Source organism: Malus domestica, chromosome 05, assembly GCF_042453785.1.
Source record: "Malus domestica chromosome 05, GDT2T_hap1".
Taxonomy (NCBI): Eukaryota; Viridiplantae; Streptophyta; class Magnoliopsida; order Rosales; family Rosaceae; genus Malus; species Malus domestica.
In genome coordinates, this window is record NC_091665.1 from 31,136,149 (window position 1) to 31,153,689 (window position 17,541).

At 34.5% G+C, this 17,541-nt stretch overlaps 1 protein-coding gene and 1 long non-coding RNA gene across 2 annotated transcripts; both read right to left on the minus strand.

Annotated features, from left to right (window-relative positions):
* Nucleotides 1-1,732: 1,732 nt before the first annotated feature.
* LOC103435751 (dimethylnonatriene synthase-like) lies at nt 1,733-6,627 on the minus strand. The gene is made up of 2 exons (XM_008374159.4): nt 5,557-6,627; nt 1,733-2,592 (listed from the first exon to the last, which is right to left on the minus strand). The coding sequence occupies exons 1-2, from the start codon at nt 6,535-6,537 to the stop codon at nt 1,975-1,977; spliced, it is 1,599 nt and encodes a 532-aa protein (XP_008372381.1). The 5' UTR covers nt 6,538-6,627; the 3' UTR covers nt 1,733-1,974.
* Nucleotides 6,628-7,460: 833 nt separating this feature from the next.
* Nucleotides 7,461-9,109, minus strand: LOC108173413 (uncharacterized). Its single transcript, XR_001790045.3, has 2 exons — nt 8,433-9,109; nt 7,461-7,837 (listed from the first exon to the last, which is right to left on the minus strand). It is a non-coding gene; the product is annotated as an uncharacterized lncRNA (long non-coding RNA).
* Between the last annotated feature and the right edge of the window lie 8,432 nt (nt 9,110-17,541).

A 17,541-nucleotide genomic window follows, 5' to 3' on the forward strand; every position in this document is an offset into this window, starting at 1 on the left:
TATATATATATATATATATATATATATATATATGTAAAAATATTTGTCAAAATATTTGTCTATTGATCCTTCCCTATATATATATATGCAATCATTAACCACCAAATCTTAACTAACTCTCTAATATTTTGACAAGTGTCACAATCTAAACTTACATATTCCCAAGCTTATAATATCTCTAACACTAAAAAAATCATTTCTTTTCTTTACAACTCAGCAAGGAAACCTGGGCATTTTTCTTATTATTATGAAGAAGACACGATAAGAAGCTGCTATGGTTCTGTTCCTTTCTTTCAAATTCTTCCATTTTCTTTTACCTTTTTTTTTGGAATGAAAGGTACGATATTCATTAAGATGAGAAAAACTGTACAAAGTGAGGATATGATGCATATATGGGCATTAATAAAAACCTTGCCAATGCGTTCAACCCGGTCGAAAGTAAAAAAAGTGTCTCGCACAAACAAACAAAAGTTAATTATCCTCACATACCAAATCAAACAATACATTTAATGTGAAAAATCTTCAAATAGCGCATCCAAAATTAACCCCAGAGGTTCATCAAGCCACACAATCTCCTGAGCACACCCCATTCCAGCATTTGCAAGTCTGTGAGCAACTTGATGTGCCTCCCTTTTGATATGGCATGACTTCGTATTAGAAAAATTTATGATGAAAGATCGAATATCATTAATTATAGGACCTAGACCGGAGAGGTATCTTCTCCTTGGCCATTCATGGCTGCCACGGTGATGATTGAATCTCCTTCATGTAAGACTAAACTAGACTTTTAAAAATTAATTCACAGGCCAAAACACAATGATTAATCAACTAAATCACAACCCTTAAATTATGTATGTAATATAAGTGTAAGAACTGCAGCAATTATACCAACACAAACCTGTAGACATGTTCATGGATGAAGAAGCCATGAAAACCTGCTCAAAACCTTCTCCTATCTGCAAAACTCAATACTCTCCAAATTATAGGTAATTGAACAATAAGAGTGTAATCTTTTTTAGAGCAGGGGCTTGTGGTTTTATACTAGAAGACTTGGATCGCCCTATAACAATCCCACAAGGAATACAAGACTAAATCCTTGTACAAGTCCCACAAGGAATACAAGACTTGTACAAGTATGAGTTTATATTCTCGAGCCAACAATAGAGTTTCAATCCAAACCAAAGTTGAATTAACTCTTATAAACATATTAAGACTTCTTTATACCAATATGAAATAACAACGATTACTACTAAACTTTGAGAATCACACTCATACTCTAACACTTCAAAGATACAACTATTTACCTAAGTAATTTTGAAAAAATTTGGAGGCCAATTTATTGCCGGATTCATTGATCTCGATTTCTTTAGGCTTCCCTTCGTTTCTTCACTAGATAGTTATGCTGTCTTGGGTTTCTTAGACAGGTCCCTCTTGGAAGGGAAAAAAAATGCAAAAGAGTTTATGGGGAAGAACCAACATGTAAAAAGATGCAACAACGTAACTTTATTCTATTTAAATAAAATTAAAAATACAAAAGTACATGTAAAAGATTTTCTCGGTATAAAAGATGCAACAACGTAACTTTATTCTATTTGTGATTTTCAAATTTAACGTAATTTTATACTTCTTTAATCTGTTTTCTTTGGTTGTATAATTGAAAACACTATTAACGTACAAAATTATCAAATAAGTACAAAATATAATAGTTTTCATGTGGCACTTTGAAGAGAGATTTTGTGCGCGTAATAAAAATTGTTCTCATAATTTACAAAGATAATGAGTCTTATGTGTACTTTACACAAAATATTTCGATATTAATAGAAGACTTCCTGTGATAAAAAAGAAAGAAAAAAAAAAAAGACTTCTAGCATTCCATGAAGCACGTGCATAGAGGCTAGTTAATAATAAATAGGCAGAAGAACTTTGAAGTTGCCATGTAAAACCATGACGCTGAACGTTCAGAGGCATTATCGTTCACAGATACAGGTGAAGAGGAAGGCGTGGAGCAAGAAAGGCCTTAAGTGGATCCGCTTTCGTTAGGGCAAGACCCACCCTTTCACGCATATCCACCGGCCCATCACCGACTCTGCTCATATCAAACCCCTGAAGCAAACGAGCCAGAAGCAACTGAACCACATGCAACCCTAGTGTCGCACCAGGGCAGGACCTTCTGCCCGAGCTAAACGGAATGTACTCAAAACCCTTGAAATAGTCCACGTCAGCATGGTCGGTCATGAACCTCTCAGGTTGAAACTCACAAGGGTTGGCCCACACGCTTGGGTCCCGGTGCAATTTCCATAAGTTGACCACTATACGGGTGCCTTTGGGGACATGATAGCCAGAGAGATGAGAATCCTCCGTGCCCTCGTGGACGGTGATTGGGACAGACGGGTACAAGCGTAGGGTTTCTTTGACAATGGCTTGGAGGTATTTGAGGTTCGGAAGGTCGGATTCTTGAACCCATCTGTCACTTCCTACGTTGATGTCCAATTCTTGTTGGGCAGATTTTAGGGCACTTGGGTTGTTGAGGAGTAAGGAAAGTGCCCATGTTAGTGCAACAGAAGTGCTTTGTGTGCCACCTATGATGAGAATCTGCCAATTAAGACACAATATTTAGAATTAAATGAGCTAATTAACAATTATTAGAAGATCTCCAGCCCAGCTGTTTTTTTTTTACATCGTGAACTGTTTTCTTTTTTGTTAACCAACTTGAACTGTTTGACATAAATAATAAGCATTTTTCTAGTTCCAACCGGGGAGAATTTTTTTCATTGTGTGGTGAACAAGGTTTGGTATATTATGTGTCATAATACACAGTGTTGAAATTTATTTTTTTTGAGTATCAAAAAATTTCGTGCACGGGTCGTGTTCTCGACATACAGAAAATCCTCTCACAACTGGGAGGCCAATCCAAGCTGCGTTGGCATTGCCCAATTTGCTGCCAAAATTCACATTCTCTTATTGAGGTCATTTTCTTTTTCAATGATGCTATTCTTACTATCTATTTGTACCATAATTTCAAGGTGGTGCTATCCACACACCGATTTTTACCTCTCACACACTCTTTTCAATTTCCGGACGTCGGATCAAATAAAATGAAGAAGATCAATAGACAAAAATTAACAAGAGCGTGAAAGGTAAAGATGAGTGTGGATAGCACTACAGTAATTTTATACCACCTTAGGTGGCAGCTGAGATGGACAATCACATCATTAAATAATTTGAATTTTTTTATTTATCTAAAAGAATTTAGAAAACCAAAAAGAACAAAATAAATTAGAAAGTCCTAAAACCTAGGTTTCACATTTTCTTTCTGTTGCTCTCCTCCCTCCTCATACTCCTATAGGCAAGTCTCCCCACAACCATGGTGAAGATCTATAAGTTTTTTCTTCTACACTTTGGCTAAAAATTGAATAACATAGTGTTTGAAAAATTCTTCGGAAAGTCAACGAAAAAAAATAATGATAGATATGATTTCATAATGAAAGAAAGAATTCAATGGTAAACAATGGGAAAATTAATTTGTCCTAAAAAAAAAACAATGGGAAAATTAATGATTGAAAGGGTTGTGGATAGTGGGTGGTGGCGGTGGAAGGAGGAGGAGGAAACCCTGAGATTGGGTTTCAGGTTTGCTAGATTTTATTTTTCTTTTTGGTTTTTTAAATTCTTTTTACTTGAATAAAAAGTTCAAATTATTTTAAATAATGTGGCTATCTACTTCAGTTGTCATCAAGGTGGGATAAAATTTTCATTATACCCGAAATACACCACATTCTCACTATATAACTGGAGATTAGTTTTAATTTTTAGGTTGTTAATTTTTTACCACAAGTATCTCATCACTTGTATTGTGATACGTAGTATACGATCTTATGTTCTGGGCATACTGAAAAATCTCTTCTTGAGTGATATAAAATTATGATAAAAATAGATAATAAGAATATCATTACCTTTTATTTATTTTTTATTATTTATGGGCCCACTTGCAATTGAGATATTTCACATGCTGCCTTTAAAAGTAATAAATAATATTTTACATTTGGAGTAGGAGATTTACAAAAATGTCAAATTAAAATGTTTGTTTGGTTATTTATAAAATTAAGTGGGTTAGAATTTAATAATAAAATAATTAATAAATGAAGAAAAATACAAAAATATGTGGGATTAACATTAAAATAAAAAAAATCCGCGTTGCCTTCAAATTTGGCAACAAAGTAAAGAATGTCATTCTATATGAGATTTTGGCATCTCCTTTGGGACCAAAAAATCTTATTTTTCTTATAAAAAACAGTTCATGTAAGATTTTTAACATATCAATTGAAGATGCTCTAAGTCAAATGATCATTTATAACGGCACGTGCGGCAAAAATTTAAAATTGGTCTATTGAGTTTTAACGGCAGGCTGGCAATTCGCCACGAAAACGGTTAGCGAAAATACCCAAATAATCTAAGCAGTGTGACTTTAATGGTTAATTAACAATTTAATATCTCAAGTAATAGAAAATATTTAAATAGTTAGGTCCTTTTTGAAAGTAACCTCCAATCTCAAGGGAGTGTGTTATAATTAATTGTAGATTCGATCAAAAATCAACTCGTATTATACATAAAAATTCGATAGCGATCCATCATAGACATATTTATGACCATATCAAGAACTTGCATTGTGTAAGCGGAAATCCGAAATTTTTTAATGTATAGGGTACTTTGAAGCAGGGCGGAGCCACTTGTCATTAGGGTGGTCATTTGACCCTTGTGACATTTTAATGATTTTCATTAAAATACTATTATTATTATAATTTATTAATAATCTGTTATATTCTTATATATTGATCCTCTCGTGACCACTAAACAATTTAACCCCTTATTTGTTAGTTGACCAAAGAGTCCCAATATGGTAGAGTTTATCTGTTACCTTTTTATCTTCTTTTATTATTTACTACATTTATATGCTCATACAGATAAAGCGTATCATTCCTAATATTTAGAAAATTAAGGAATTACACAAACTGAAAAGGTAATCAATCAATTAGCATTAAACTTCAAACTTTTCCTCCATCAACAAGAAACTTTTAAACTTCTCCTAGTCAGAGAATGAGCCATCTCCAACTCCAAGACAACAAGCCTTCACCAGTTCATCTTTGGAAATTTTTTTAACCAACAAATCAATTAGGTAATTCTTAACTCCTAGTTTACAATTTTTTTTTTGTGATTTTTTTTGTTTATATATCGAGAAAGATTTCTTCGATAATATTGACAATGATGTGATTATGAGAAGATTTCAGACTATGAAAATTCGTTTAGGACAATTGTAATTTTAGTAGAATATTTATGAGTTTTTCTTATTATCTTTTACTCTTATATAGTTATTTAAAGTTGACCCTCCTTCAAATTTTTTCCTGCTACGCCACGGCTTTGAAGCATGCTAGAAAATTACGTGAAATAGTTGTGTACGTGTAACTCTAGGTAGGTGTTCTTAAACATGTCTCAAGTCTATATAATACCGCGTAGTGTCCTTATATATATGTAATATAAATTCCAAATTTAGAGTTAACTTACAAGTGATGTTGCTTTGATAACATTATCACAGCTATGCCCAGAAATGACAGCCTCCTCTCCAAAGTTGGATATCATCGCATCTATCAAGTCACTTTCGACCCAGCTGCTAAGCACAGAGTCAAGCTCCTTAAATGTGCGTTTCATGAAACTCACAGGCCCAAACAAGCTGTCCAGCCATTCAAAATATGGCATAGCATCCGACCAAACAAAATTGCCAAGGAGATGCATAGCCTCCTGCATAGCCTTTTCGAAACGCCAAGCCTCACTGCCTTTCTCGTTGTATTCGCCATCTGAAAATCTCTTCCCGGCAATCAGCCTCACGCTAATGTTAAACGTCAAGTGCTCTACTAACTCGCTCAAATGCACCACTACAGTAGGTGAAGTGGGGGGCGATGTGGTGAGCCCTGACGACCCTACCACATCGAACAATTTTTTTATGAAAGAGTCGACTTCTTCGGCTCGCACGTGACTATGCATTTCAACCTTTTGGGCTGAGAGATACTCCTGAGTAGCCAACTTCCGGATGTCGCGCCAGTAGGGTCCGTACGGGGCTAGGGCAAAAATAGCGTTGTTGTAACCCAAGTGTTTGCCGGCTGCTGTACTCGGTCGTGTGGAGAAAGCAATATCGTTTTTTGTGAAGCGTTCTTTTACTTGTTCCCAAGCGCTAAGCACCACCATTACTTGGCGCGGACCAAGCTTAAGTGAGTAGATCGGACCGAATTTATCGGCCATGGCGCCAAGAATTAGGGCAACTGGATCTTTGCCATGTAGGAGATGAAGGTGACCTATGAAAGGCCATGCTCCTGGAGGTTGAGGGACTTTGGTCAACGATCTGGTCTCTGTCTTTGTGTTGTTGATGATATTCTTCTTCTTGTTTTGCTTAGTGTATGCTGCGATTATTCTCAATGCACAACAGAGAACCAGAAGCAAAGCTAATATGGTGTTAATAATTTTGTGGAATGGAGAAATGAAATCATCCATGGTTGGAGATATATGAAATGTGCGTAGGATGATCACATCATAGATTTCGTATGTATATTTATAGGTTTTAAGGGGCTCCGGGTATGCTATCCTGAAAATGGTGTCTCATTCGTGTCTCCTTCTTTATTTATTTGACATGTGTACTATCACTTAACTCTAAACTAACTCTGTTAACTTTTACTAAACTATAAAATTAAAGGCACCATAGCTGATGAAACCTTTCAGCATCCTAAGAAACCCTTCAGCATCCTCCCCCAATCTATCACCGCAGCCACCAAACCCAACCTCTCCACCATGCACTTCGGCCACGAGATGGATCGATTAGATTAGATATTCTCAATCTATCACCGCAGCCACCAACCCCAACCCTTCAACATCCTCCCCAAATTGATCGATAAGATATTCTCAAATTTCAAATTTCACACACTGTTTGCTGGCTGTGACGAGATGGATCAATCACATATCGACCAATTAGATATCCCAAATTTCAAACTTCGAACTTCTCACATGTTGACGAGAGTACGAGAATTTGAAAAGAGAAAAGGGAAAGGAAAGGAAGCTTTGCTGCTGTGAGGAGTAGCATCGGCGGCGATGGGGTGGTGTCATTGGTGTGGTTGCAGTGGTCGGCGACGATAGGTTGTGTGGTTGTAGTGGTCATCGCAATGGGAATATGTAGTTGCAGTGGATAGTTATCGAATGGGTTTTTGTTTTTCTTTAATTTTTAATTTTTCAATTAGTTTATAAAAAATTAAAAGTGTTAACATTGGTGTTAAATTAATAGACAAATGTCAAAAAATTAAGAACGAGACACAAATGAGACATCACGGGACAACAGATCCCTGTGTTAACTACATTGGAGAAGAAGCAAAGATGAACAATTGTAAAGCCAAGAAATGAAGTTTTACAGAGAAGAGAAAAGCAAGAGAGAGAAATGAAATCTTTTGTATTGATGATTCTGAATGATTACAATTGCATAGCTAAGACTGTTATATATACTCTATCAAGACTTAGCAGCTACGCTACTAATCTAACTATATAACCGACTTCTAACAAATCAGTCTAACAACCATGTTGACATGGCACTTCATTCAACATCCCCCCTCAATCTAAGCTGGGATTTCCAAGCTTTAGATTGTAACAATGCTTGAGAAATGCAGAACAATGAAATCCTTCTTGTCCATGTACTCCTAACCCTGCTCCCATCATCAATTAATCCTCTATTCTTGGTGTTTAAAGGTGTCTTCATGCATCTGCATTATCAATTAATCCTCTGCTCCCATCATCAATTAATTCTCCATGGCTGCAAGCATTGAAAAATTACTCAATAGCAGTGCAATTTCATACTCATCAATCAACTTCCCAAAGAGTTTCAGCCCCTCAAACTTATTTCTACACCGTTGTAGCTACTGTTTTCTTTGCAATAAGGTTTCCAATATTTCACAGTCAATAAGCTTTACAACCACAGAAATCAAGAAACACATCCCTCTTCGGTAATCGGCCTTCAATGAAGAAAGGGAACAAGAACTGCACTCTAGCAATCGGCCTTAATGGAGTTGCACACACTAACAACAAACAAAATATTTCAAGAACGTTGCTCCGGCTATCGGCCTTTAAGGAGTAACACACAATATCTGAACAAGAACTTTTCACTCCGACTATCGGCCTTATAGAGGAAACAATTTGCATTCAACACACTCTTGGCAATCGGCCTTCAAGTGCACAAATCAAACAACAAAAATGGAATGGCTATCGGCCTTTGTATTCCTTCAACAAACTCTTAGAAAATGGCTATCGGCCTTAACAGAGAAACTGACATATATGAAAACCCCACGGAGAAATAAATTTTCACTGTAACATTTAAGCAAACAAATGGAGTGCAGAGCCAAGAACAAAACCTGAAACTTGAGTTTTTTTATCGGAAAACCCTATCGAAGAAAACTCAGCAAATCACCAATGAGCAGATACAAGCACAACGAAAAAACAAGCCTCGAAGATCGAAACCGTTTTCTGGGTGGCAATTTCTACTTCCCGAGAATATGGACCCCTTCAAGAAACAGAGCCGACTGGAACACGCTGGTGGCACCAAGGATCTTCTAAAGAACGCTCCATAAATTGATGACCAGAAGCAATATAAGGCTATAAGTGCACCAATGCAGTGACAGATTGCAGCAGCATGAGAACCCAGAGACGATCTTCTTGATATTGGACTGCATGTCGCGGATGAGCTTGAATTGAACAATGGATTGGAGCAGAGCGTGAGTGATCTCGTTGGAGCAGGACCTTTTCGTCGCATTGCTCATCTGCTGGAGAGTGGAAGCACCTAAGAACTTGACGGAAATTTCAAGAAAATTTGAAGAGAAAACCTAATGAATTAAAAACGATGAAAATGACGAAATCTAATGAAAAACAGAACCACCAGAATCTATGGCGTAAGCCTGGTGGCTCTGATACCATGTTAACTACATTGGAGAAGAAGCAAAGATGAACAATTGTAAAGCCAAGAAATGAAGTTTTACAGAGAAGAGAAAAGCAAGAGAGAGAAATGAAATCTTTTGTATTGATGATTTTGAATGATTACAATTGCATAGCTAAGACTGTTATATATACTCTATCAAGACTTAGTAGCTACGCTATTAATCTAACTATATAACTGACTTCTAACAAATCAGTCTAACAACCATGTTGACATGGCACTTCATTCAATACCCTGGCCGTTTTAAGGTGGCTTTATTTGAAAGGAAAACTAATGAAAAGAACTTGAAAACTTTAACTTTTAACGATAAGGACAAAATAAAGGGTAAAGTGAATAGTACCAGTTTGACTTTTTAGTGTTAAAATATGGTTTTTCGTTAAAGTGAATAGTATCGCGGGTTTTTCGTTAAAACTTCCTTTTTTGAATCCATGTTAATTTCGGGGTAATGCTAGAGAGATTAACTTTATAGACAAAATCTGCAAACTAGATGATGTGTCACCAATAAAAATGAGCACATTCATCAACGTTTAACTAATAACTCAATTATCAACTTTTATATCATTTAGTTTACAAAATTTTATCTACAAATTTGATCTTCCTAGCATTACCATAATTTTAAACTTTACAAACCAATATTTTGATTATTTCAATCGGATTCACTTGCCGGTGGCTTAGTCATTGTTTATCTTAAGTGCTCTTTGTGAAAGGATAATATTTGAGTGCTCACATTTTGATTTGTCCAATGATATTATAACACATATTTTATATACTCACTTTCTGTTTTGGCCTAATAAAAAAATGCAATGTGTTTCTTATTTTTTAAAGCCCAAGAAAAATTAATAACATGCCCATTATTTTTCAAAACAATAGAACATGTATTAAAGTATCATTGGACAAAATCAAAGGGTGAGTACTTACTAGTGAATACCCAAGTATTATTCTTTTTATATGGTGCTTTATGGCAACAATCTAGAGCAATCATGTCTATACACTCTGGTGAAGGTTCGATTCCCACCAATTTTTCTTTCCTCTAACAACCAACTATGTAACTTATTAACGTTATCGCTCTACTAAAAAATGATTAAGTAATTTTTCATTTTTCAGGAAAGAGAGATAAAAAGAGAAAACAAGGGGCCAATGAGGATACAGAAGAGTGGAGGATGAATGGTGGAAGAAATGTATAAAAAAATGTAACAAGAATGTACACAAAATGAAAACTAAAAACTGATAATTAAAAGCTATATTTTAAGTTAGATTCACTTTCTAGTTATTGTTTTCTTCTTTATTTCTTCCCTGCTGCTTCTCTTTTTTCCTCCTCATATACTTGCTTGTTACTCCATGACTCAAGTTGCCCACTTTCGTCAACTCCGATACTAACATCGTTAACTTTGCTTATGTAGCAGAGTTAATTTTGCATATCTATTCATTCAAAATGGTATAAATGATCATGTGTGCTTATGTGAAGTAAAAATGGAATTTGCAATTTTCCCCAATTCCCAAATATGGTAGTTTCTTCCCCCCATTATTGCTGTTCACATCGGCGACAATAACTTTTTATTTTATTTTATTTTATTTTATTTTTAACAAATGCTAAAGAGACTTTCTTAAAAGTGAAACTCTTCGTCGAATATTTGCCATCTCATATTTTTTGCATAAATCTTAACACGAAAATAGATATTAAACTGTAAGATGACAGAAAACAGCACTTTAAAAGAGTCTCTTTAACATTTTTTTTTTTATTTTTTCAGTTACAAGGGCAATAATTTCTTGATCATGAAGTTGTTGCCGCCACATTATGAAGTGGGGTATATACTGTCCATGGATGCAAATTTAGGTGGAGGGAGATTGTCTGCCCTCGTATTTGAATGCCCTTCCTATTCCCTTTTATTTATGCGGTCACGGTTAAGTCACGTCAACATTTTATATTCTTATTACTTTTTGTCTTATTATCTCTATAAAAATCAATATAAAATATTGACGTAACTTAATCGTGACCACACAAAATAAGTGATAATGGAAAAGACACCCAAACAGAAGGGCATACAATCTACCTTCAATTTAGGTATCAATAACATCATTCAACTGCAATTTTGCATCTCCCTCAGTTTTGCATCTCCCTCCATTAATAGGATGCAATAAATTATGTACAAACGTCAACATTTTATATTCTTATTACTTTTTATCTTATTATCTCTATAAAAAATAATATAAAATATTGACGTGACTTAATCGTGACCACACAAAATAAGAGAAAATAAAAAAGATATCCAAACAGAAGGGCAGACAATCTGACATAAGGGCAGACAATCTGCCTTCAATTTAGGTATCAATAACATCATTCAACTGCAATTTTGCATCTCCCTCAGTTTTGCATCCGTTTTGCATCTCCCTCCATTAATAGGATGCAATAAATTCTGTACGAGGGTGGACCAACTTTAGTACTTACCAACGGAAAAGGATCTTTGCCAGATTTTTTTCATGGGGATCTTAGAGATTTTGTAATCGTGATCGTTCATCGTATATCGTGCGATCAGTTTTCGTATATATTATTTATATTTAATTTTATATTTTAAATTTTAAAATAATTTCTGACTGCACAATGTACGATGAACGATCATGATCACAAGATCCTCAAGAAAGAATCCGGCGAGGATTGTTTTCCCTTGCCAACAAAAGCTAATACGGTGTCAATCATTTGGTGGATTGGAGAATTATGTGTAGGATATTATCATATAGTTGATTTTGCATGTGCATGTATAGGAATTAGGGGTGCCTTCCCTTGGGAGTGGTCCAAGACTCCAAGTTAGGTTTAATCTCCCTATGTAATTAATGTTATGGGACTCATACTATACATTTTCTAATGTAATTAGAAATATGGAATATTTTCCTTCATGAAATATTTTAAAAATATCATATGAATTTATATGCCATTATCAATTTATCATATGAACTAACATTTTAAACGATTTATCTTATCAACTTTTCGAAATCATTAATTTGTTATTTCATCCTAACAATGTTAAGTTTTCTAGCCAAAATACTTGCACATAACTTGTGTTTAGAGTTATTTTTGACATTTGACCTTATTTTCATTTCATTTCATTGTTTGCTATGAACAATAACTTAGTAAAAACAACGTATTGCCATTGTTTTAGATGACAATTATACTTCAAGAACATGTTTGTTTTCACTATCTCTGATGTGAATTCGTGTTTAATTTATTATCCATATATATAGGTGATTAATTAAATAGTGTGATAACCTTATTCGTTTTCGTTACACAAGTCCATAAAAATATCTCTAAAAGAAGAAAACACGAGAAAGTTATGTATTATTTAAAGGGAACTTTAACGAAAAGATCCTGGTACTGTTCACTTTAACGAAAAACCACATTTTTACACTAAAAAGTCAATCCTGATACTATTAACTTTACCTTTTATTTTGTCCTTATAATTAAAACTCAAAGTTTTCAAGCCATTTTAATTAGTTTTCCTTTATTTAAATGGACTGTACTATGGCCACAACTGTCTAAACTCATTTCTCTGCATTATTGACTTAAGACATGAACCAGACTGAGAGAGACAGTTGTGACAACTGCGTCCATTGATATTTTTAGGCATCCCTTATAATCTGAGGATAGTGCTAGGCAGAATAATTTTTATTTATCAAATTTGCAAATCATATGATATGTCATCAATGGAAAATGTGGAACTTTCATGAAAATGGCTTGGGCTAAGCAGTGGCGGATGCATTGAGGGGTAGGGGGTCAGCTGACCCTTGAACTTCGGTGAATGTCCATGGATGCCTTGGGTGCTGCCCTTTTGAAGATTAGAGTTGGCTTCATACATGCCCTCCAACTGTTTGATAAAATGTCTGAAAGAAGAGTGAAATGGTAATCTTAGTGAATAACAAAGTATCATCATTCTTGGACAAACATATTAATAGGATGCAATGATATCAAACATTGTTAGTGTGTTCAAGATAAGTGCGTTTCTTTGTTAAGCATTCATATGGGAGTAGCCTGAAACATGTTAGTTACCCTCGCAAATGAGGCATTAACCGGTGTCCAGTATGCATTTCCAAATGACTTCAGGCCTACCAAGACTCAATGAAATGGCAATATGCATGCTATTTCTGGTAAAAAAAATTTGCGATGTGCGCGCTATTCTTACTTACCCCCTTAATATTATTTTCTAGATCCACCAATAGGGCTAAGTTTATTTTAACAAAAAATCATGCTATAACTTTATTTAATGAAAAAGAATTAAATTTTAATAAAAATGACAAAAAAAGACTTAAAATTTAATGAAAATGAGACAATTAAAAAATAGTGCCTAGTTTCATAAATCATGCTATAACTTTATTTAATGAAAAAGAATTATCGTTTCTGTTGGAGCAGAAAATTTCGGATACTCCAATTCTCCACCAACAAGTAATCTTGAACACGTTGAGAAGTCTTGGACACTATCTTCATTTGTCAACAATGAAAGCGGGGGGACCTGCAAGAAAATACTCCGACGCTCAAGTCAGTCGTTGTTCAAAATAATTGCAAGACATTGTAAAGCTATCTAATACTTCCCTTTCCTCTTCCCATGCTGATGGGATTATTGGCCTTTTATAGGCATTCAAGTCTTGGGCTCCAAGTCCCACTTTCCTTCTATTTCTCCATGTTCCACATTCCACATTCCATGAAGTAGCTGATTGTGCTCCTTTATTTTAGCCTCACTCCTCATGTTTAGCATGCTAGTGGCTTGTTTAGTGGATGAGTAATTTTTGGCTCCCACAGTTTCATAAAAATGACAAAAAAAAAAAACTTAAAATTTAATGAAAATGAGACAATTAAAAAATAGTGCCTAGTTTCATAAATCATGCTATTCTTACTTACCCCTTTACTATTATTTCCTAGATTCGCCAGTACTATACTATTTATTGGTCCAATTTCATAAATAATGCCTAGTTTTTTGTCCACTTTCATAAATAGTGTCTAGTTATTGGTCATGTTTAATAAATAGTGCCTAGTTATTGGGTCCAGTTTCATAAATAATGTCTCTTTTTTTGTCCGGTTTCATAAATAATGTCTAGTTATTGGCCCACTTTCATAAAGTCTAGTTTTTGGTCATGTTTCATAAATATTGTCTAGTTCTAACTCTAGTTTCATAAATAGTTTCCACCTATTGGTTTAGTTTTGGAAATAATGCCTAATTTTTGTTTTCATTTCATAAATAGTATCTACTTATTGGTCCAGTTTCATAAATAGTGTCCATTTATTGGTCTAGTTTCATGAATAGTGTCTACTTATTGGTCAAGTTTTATAAATAGAGTTAATTCTTGGTTCAGTTTCATAAAGTTTGAAACTTAGACTCTTTTTGGTCCTGTAAAAGCACCCATTGCTCTGAAAATGATGAACCCATAAGTGACAATTTAGATCAAAATCTTGAGAAGATTATGTTCTCAGTAATTATATTTAAAAAGTTGTTTTCAATTACTAAATTACAATTTCCTAACATATTTTTACGTACCTACAATAATAAATGTAGCTCTCCATCCAATTTCTTGAGCTTGGGTGTCATCTTGGAGAAAATTTTCCTTGTGCCTGTAACACAAATGGTATATCACATGTTAGTATGTAAATGGTGGAAAATTTTATTTTTTATGTTATTAATTTTTTAACACAAGAATCTCACAACCTGTATAGAGACACGTGGTGTATCATCCCGTGTTGCGGGCACATTAAAAAAATTTCTTGTCATCATGACTACTATTGAGAAACAACACCACAAAAATAAAACTGGAGAATGTAATTCAATTTAAAGTTTTTTTCTTATTCTAAGAAAAAAAATCTATTAAATGTGAGAAAAAAGTGTAGTGTGGAAAAGGGGGTTTGGGAGGGGGGAACGCGCCTAGCGCAAGTTGGGTTTTTTATGTCTTTTTTTAAAAAATTCTTTTGTCCTTATCATAGAATTAAGTTAGTGGATGATTTTTTATTAAAATGTAAAGATTTGAAGCCCTGTTCATTAGTTTTCTTTAGAAAATAAGCATGTTAATCAACACCTAATTCAATCATCAACAACCACGTCATATGGTTTACAAAATGCATGAGAAAGGCTTCCTTATACTCCATATTTGTTTCCTATTCTTCTATTCTCTTGCCTGAACTTGAATCCCTTTCAGAATATGAGCAACAGAAAAGTAGCCTATGATTTTTCTCCAATGATTAAAGTATACAATGATGGTTGAGTCGAGAGACTCCAAGCATCTTTTGGAAATTGCTATTACCCTACTTCAAAAAGCATCCATGCCTTCTCATTTCTGGTTTCATGCTTGTGCCATTGCTTCATATCTAATTCATAGGATGCCTACACTTGTGCTTCACATGAAATCTTCTTTTGAGCTTGTGTTTAAGTCTTCACCCAAACTTGATCACTTGAAAGTCTTTGGTTGTGCTTGTTATCCATCCATGAGACCTTATAGGAGCAACAAATTAGATCCCAAAACCATAGAATGCATATTTCTGGGGTATGGTTCACAATACAAGGGTTATATTTGTTTTTCTCTAAGTACTAATAAACTCATTGTGTCTAAACATGTCATATTTGATGAACAAAGCTTTCCCAGTACAAAATTATCATCATCTTCATCTTCTAGTGCTGCATCATTTGCTACACATGTATTTTCACATGTTGTGCATGACATGTCCCAATCTCGATGTCCAAGGGACAGCGGGATGGCCACGTGCTGCCTAACACTTGAGGGTGAGGCAAGCCATTGAATGAATGCATATAATGAGAACATGTGAAACATGCATGTATATTTCGCACGAACTACACAAAGCAATATTCAAATACAAACTACTAAAGTAATAAATAATATTTAACTGCTAATAATGACAAATCTCAATCTACCTAAGCCAATTGGACGGACCACCTCTTTCTTCTTTGTAAATCTCTCGTTTTTCTAACATTTAGATAAGGATAATCACGAGGCAGAAACAAAGGGGATGAGTGCAAAAAGAAAACGAGTTCATGCAAATCAATACTTTTTTTTCTAATTGAGACACGATTACAGAAAAATGGACAAATTATTTTATGGACTAATGTTTAAAATATTAATAACAATAAATACAATGAATTTGTAGCTCAATAGTATTTAAAAACGTTTAATATGCTTGAATTGTATTGAAAAATTAGCTATAAAGTAAACCAGAAAATAATCAGAACCATTTTTACTTGAATATCAGAGTGCGCATACCACAATGAATGAACAAATGGATTACAAAACTAGAAATATTATTGATATCAAACACTACAAAATCGCCGAGACATCTACATAAACTCCAAAAGGCTACATTGTGAATAACTTGTTCTGAAACTAAATTACAAGCTCTATTTATAGAGCAATAAACCTAAGAAACCCTAATGCGTAAATGCCAAAAATACCCTACTACAAAATCAAATCAAATCTCTAATTAATTTCCTAAATAAACCTAATAAATTTCAACATTTTTTTTTTCCAAAAATAAACAGAACCTTTGACTATCTGGGAATTTGGAAGTGTTTAATACACAAAAGGACACTGAGTGCAAGCTGTTTGAAGGCTAAGTGTGACCTCCAGCCAAAAAGTACAGAAACTTAAAAATCTGCTTGGTATCCTATTTAAATTTTTTTATCATTTCTCAAAACATTTCTTAAGAACATTTCTTGAAACAATTTTTTTAAGACTAAAAAAAAAATGATTGGTTTACGATTTAAAAATTTTAAATCTTACGACATAAACTGGACAAAAAAATCTAAAAAAGGGGGTCGCAAGAGAGGGAGAAAGAGGAGAGAGGAGGAAAAAAAGTAAGAGATGATTGAAAGAAAGAGAAAGAAGGGATAGGATTATACAAGATATAGAAAAAGAGGAGTGAGAGAAATAACCGAGAGAATAAAGATATCGAATTGGATGAGAGACGAAAAATGTAAAAAAAAAAAAAGAGGAAAGAGAAAGAAGAAAAGAGAGAGAGATAGATTTGAAGTGGAAGGGGGGGCGGGAGAGAAAAGACATGAGTGAGTTTAAGTTTAAAATTTCATGTTTTATGTTTTTAGAGAATATACTATATTTTTGAGTTAGTCTTGAGATCAATTTTTGAAAATAGTCATACTAAACAGGTTTTTAAGGCCTAAAACTTGAAAATTGTTTTTGAATTTAAAAAGTTGGATTCAAGTGGAGTACCAAACAGACCCTAAGTTAGCGTTTGGTACGCAGACGGGACGAGACAGGACGGGACGAAGGTTCCTATAGCTCCCCATGCCCTCGGATGGAAGTGAGGAGGAAGAAGAAGGAGGCAGAAAAGTTATAATTTTGTGTTCCACGGATGTGGAATGAGTTCGTTCCAGGGGGAGGTGAAACGAAAAATCATCCAAAACTTGTCCCGTGGAACAGCGCGTTCCACTCGTTTTAGGCGCACCAAACGTGGGACGGAACGCCTCGTCCCGTCCCGTCCCGCGTACCAAACGCACCCTAAAAGTCTTATCCAGTTGGAAAAAACGCAG

Excerpts from the sequence above, each read along its gene's own strand:
- LOC103435751 (XM_008374159.4), bottom strand. The coding sequence starts at position 6,537 with ATGGATGATTTCATTTCTCCATTCCACAAAATTATTAACACCATATTA. Across the intron at positions 2,593-5,556 it reads TTATCAAAGCAACATCACTT|ATTCTCATCATAGGTGGCAC; the intron begins GTAAGTTAACTC and ends CTTAATTGGCAG.